A 4,451-nucleotide genomic window follows, 5' to 3' on the forward strand; every position below is an offset into this window, starting at 1 on the left:
CCCGTGCGCCCCTCGGAGCGCGCACCGCGCACGGCGGGCAGCCCTGGGGTCGGGGGTCCATCCTGGGGACCCCGGAGGAGGGGCCGCGGCGGCGGGCGCCAGGACACGGAGGCAGGGCCCCCGGCGCCCCCGTCTCCCACCCCGCCTTGGGTCAGCGCATCTCCCCGAAATCCCTGCATTGCAAGCCTCCCCCCCCGTCCCCCGGCCGCGGGCGAGTGTCGAGCTCCCCACGACCCCCCAAACCCCCGGAGCTCCTGGGGTCTACAGTCACACACTGTGCGCACGCACAGACCCCGCCCCCGCCAGAGGTGGGGGGTCGGGCTCCCCGACACCCGCGGCCTGGGGTGACCAAGAAGGTGGGGTCTGGGGGAGGGGCATCATGGCGATGCGGACAGGTGAGTAGCGACAGGTAAGAGGCGCCCTCAGGGAGGACCCAGAACCTTGGTCTGCGCTCCAGGAGCCCTGCCCGGACTCCGGTGTCCGCGCGCGATCACGCAGGGTCCCGGCTCCTCCCTACGTTCGGCTGTGACGGGCCCCTGGGAGCAGGTCAAGCGCTGTCCTCCGAGTGGGCGCCGCCTGCCCTCGCGCGCGGGGGAGCACCGTCCTGGAGGTCAGCGCCCTCAGGGGTGCGGAGCTGAAGCCCACCCTGCCCAGGGGCCGAGGTCCAAGAAGGGCACCTGCGGAAGGGGGGCTGGGCCAGCAGGAGGACAAACACTGGAAACGGATAAAAGGTTGACGGGGTGTGTCATGGACGCCCTAGGACTCCCCACACAAGGGGTGGCTGCAGGGACTCCCCACCCCCAAACTGGCAGAGGCCAGACTGCAGCCGGAAGGGACCCTGGGTGCTCTTCGGTCAGCCCGCTACCTACACGGGCTAGGAAGATGGACCCTGCCACCCTGAGACTCCTTGAGCCCGGAGTTGGGCTGGCAGGAGAGACTGCTGGGCCTGAGAGCCTGGGTTCGAATCCCGCCCTGCGTGCGAGTGGGCAGTAGGGTCTGAATCTAAATCCCGCCCTGGCTGTGGGTGGGCAGGGGTGTCTGCTTGTTGCTTGTTGCTCAGGTACCCAGGTCCCCCACTCCCTACACAAACACAACTGTGATTCCAGCGTCACTGTCCACACGGGGGCCCCTGCAGTGCTTCCTGTGCTGGTCACAGACAAACAGGGCTGGATGTGCCCACCCCAAGGAGCGAGGCAGGGAGCCTGACCGGGCCGCGATCAGAGGCCTCCACGACAGGTGGTTGTCACGGGCAGCGGGGTAATCAGCTGCGTGTGCGCTCAGGGTTTCCAGGAGAGCTGCAGGGGCCTGGGCCCCAGCGTGAGTGCCAGCCACCTCTTCCTGGCACCTGTGCAGGGGACAGCTGTGCACAGCCCTTGCTGTTGCCTTGGTGCTGGCAACAGGCTGAGGGTGGGCAGGGAGGGATCACAGGCAGGTGGGGTAGCCACAGCTAGCGTCGGGGTGGCTGGCCCCCGGAGCCCTGACTCGGGCCATCCTAGATGCCGAGTCCAGGCCTGCTGTTTGCTGGCTCTGACTTGGGGCATTTCTCTAAGCCTCAGTTTCTTCATCTGAGCCTGGACTCAGACGGCACCTTTCTGTCTCTGGGGCCAGTCCCGGGGGACCGCCAGGGGGGACTGCAGGTGGCAAACACAGGGAGCCTTGTCCCTGCGGCCCAGGGCACTTTGCTCCTGCGTCACGGTTGTCGCTGGGCCGTGAGCCCCCCGGAGCCCCTGTCGCATGCAGACGCGGCTGGCGGTTGCCCTGGCAACAGCTCAGGAGCAGCTGCTCCACCGGCTCTGGGGGGCTGCGGGGGGGCAACCTCTCCCGCTTGGTGGAGGGGGGGGAGGCCCGTGACGCTGGCCCCTTGGGGCTGCAGAGCCGACTGTGGGGGCAGAGGCTTCCAGAAGCCTCCACGCCAGCCTGCAGGTCACCCCAGCTTCGGGGGGGCTCTGGAGGGGAGGCCCTGGTAGGCTCGGAGGAGGTGGGCCTCATTCTGGCCCCTCCAGCCACTGCCCCTGGAGGGCTCCTTCCTGCCCCAGGTCTCCGTGCCAGCCAGGTGAGACCCCCGGGCCCCCCGAGAGACAGACAGATGAACGCAGCTGGGGGCAGGGAGTCCACTCAGAGGCTTAGTGAGAATGCCCAGACTGCCCGGCCCCAGGCCCCCAGCGAGGAGGCGGGTGGGTGATCATCAGGTTTGCACACATCCATGGAGACCACGGGGGGCGCTGAGCCGGCAGCAGACCTGGGCTCCAGGGCCAGCGGTTAGCAGGCGGCTCAGGGGCAGGGGCGGCCCCCACCACCGACTGCACGTTCCCGGGCCTGGGTCTCCGTGTCCAGTGAGCACCACATGCCTGCCTGCTGGGGCTTCATCAGGTGGGAGTTGGACAGCTGCCGCCAAGGCCCTGTGCTGGGTGGGGAACACGTCCATCGTGCCAAAGGCCAGCCAGGCAGGGGCAGAGCCAGGGCTGTGCGGGAGACACCTGGTGGCAGAGGGGCCTGTACTTGACAGATTTAGTAGGGGAGTGAGGAGACCACTGGGTGGAGGGGCAGAGGCCTGGGGCCAGGGGTGGCTGCATCACATCCAAGAGCTGGGCAGTGCAAGGGAGGCTTACGGCTTGGAGGTTGCCTGGCCTTTCCCCCTGGGGTCTGCAGGAGGCAGAGCGCCCCCCCCCCCCCGAGAACTGCTGACGGACACTCCTGAGGGGTGGGTGAGGGCTGGCTCAGACCCAGGACCGGCAGGATCCTCTCTGGAAAGGGTGGGTTGGCCGGAGTGCCGGCTGCTGGGCTCACTGCTCCGGCACCTCCTAGGCTGGAACTGCCCCTCCCCCTCTGCTCCCAGCCCCTTGCCGACGGCCATGAGCCAGGGTGAGCTGGCCTCCCATGGGCACCTGAGCAGGGGCTGTGGGGTTTGATGCCTCGTCAATCAACAGCTCCTTCTGCTCGGAGAAGGTACTGCAGGGCCGCCGGGTCACCATGGCAGCAGCAGGAAGGGACCGGACAGGTGGCTTTGAGATCCAGAGCACGGCACGGCACGCCCCACCCCACAGCGGTTTCATCTGGGGCCCCACTTGCCCTGTGTCACTGCCTGGTGAACTCCACTTTGGGGCCGCCACCCTCCCTCACTTCCACTGTCCCCGAGGGTTTGCTGAGCAACCCGTAGGGCTAAGGATGTGTGTGGACACAGGCTACACAAGTGAGCGAGGGCCCCCCACCACCCTGCAGCAAATCCTGTCCTGGGAGCAGCCACCCACCTGGCATGTGGCCTGAGGCCCCTGCACTTAGAGACCACTGGCTCTGGCTCCTTTGCGCGCCCCCCTGTGGCTTGTCACCTGCAGTGTCCCTGGGTGTCTGGGGATGGCTGGGGGACCCAGTGGATGGGGGTCCTGAGGGTGTCTGTGGAGACCTGGTAGATGGGGGTCCTGGGGGTGATGTGGGGACCTGGTTGATGGGCATCCTGTGATTCTGGGGTGGCCATAAGAACAGGTATAGATGGGGTCCTGGGGTGTGGCCATGGCAACTGAGTTGGGCATTGTCCCCAACATCCTTGGTCCTTGGTCCTCAGCAAAGCCCCAAGAGCAGTCGTGGCTGGGGGAGCAGGCACTTCCTGTCACCCTGCCCTAGGATCTCTGGAGCACAGAGGGGTCCCAGCAGCCATGAGGAGCACACTGGGTGTTGGGTGTGGCAGGACACGCCCTCCCTTGACTCCTAGCAGGTCCCTCAGATGAGCCCTGACCCTGTGCCTAGTGGTGCCTCCTATACCCATCCTCCATCATGCCCTGCAGGCCACACTGTGTAGGTGGGGACAGGAGTGACGAGATGACTTCCCAGGTCAACTGGCCTCCTGGGCGCCCACCACAGGCTGGGCTGGTGGGGGAGCCCCTGCCTTCGGTGGCTCTCGGCCACCCCCACCCCCAGAGAGGCCTCTGCCTCTCCGTCCTGTCTCCGCTGTGGCTCCGTTCTGGGCTGGACGGTGGTGCTGCTTAGAGTTGGGTGGATTCAGGAAGTGTCAGCTTGGAGTCTGGAAGAGTGGTCCTTGTTGAACTGCTTACTATGGGGGCAGGAGGCAAGATTCTCAGAGACCATGTGGGAACAGTGATCCCACACGAGAGGGAAGGAAGGCGCGCCCAGGGGAGGGAGCAAGGGGCCCCAGCAGCGCCTGCCCTTCCACCCACAGGCCATGTCCACCCTCCTGGACCTCAAGAGCACCGTGCTCAGGCAGGTGCAGGTGTGCCCGCCGTTCCGCCGCAGGACGGAGGAGGAGGCCGGCAGTGCCGCCGCGGACGCCCCGGCGCCCTCCCAGGAGGCCTGGTGGGTGCGCTGGGGCCCGCGGGGCAGGGGGCTGCCGAGGTCACCCCACAGGCCCACACGCTGCCCGGGCCTGTCCTGAGCCGGTGGCCACCCCGCAGGAAGCCGGGCGACGGGGTGGAGTTCTTTGCCAAGATGCGCCAGGTGCT

General features: G+C 67.4%; 1 protein-coding gene across 1 annotated transcript in view; it reads left to right on the top strand.

The window, feature by feature from the left end:
* Positions 1 to 4,174: 4,174 nt before the first annotated feature.
* Positions 4,175 to 4,451, top strand: part of BAIAP3 (BAI1 associated protein 3) — a 7,475-nt gene continuing 7,198 nt past the window's right edge. Inside the window, exons 1-2 of the mRNA XM_007939640.1 lie at positions 4,175 to 4,305; positions 4,404 to 4,439. Coding sequence (XP_007937831.1) covers positions 4,175 to 4,305; positions 4,404 to 4,439 — 167 coding nt within the window. The remainder of the gene's footprint in view (positions 4,306 to 4,403; positions 4,440 to 4,451) is intronic.

Source organism: Orycteropus afer, unplaced genomic scaffold, assembly GCF_000298275.1.
Source record: "Orycteropus afer afer isolate SDZICR_OR568_19922 unplaced genomic scaffold, OryAfe1.0 scaffold00061, whole genome shotgun sequence".
Classification (NCBI taxonomy): Eukaryota; Metazoa; Chordata; class Mammalia; order Tubulidentata; family Orycteropodidae; genus Orycteropus; species Orycteropus afer.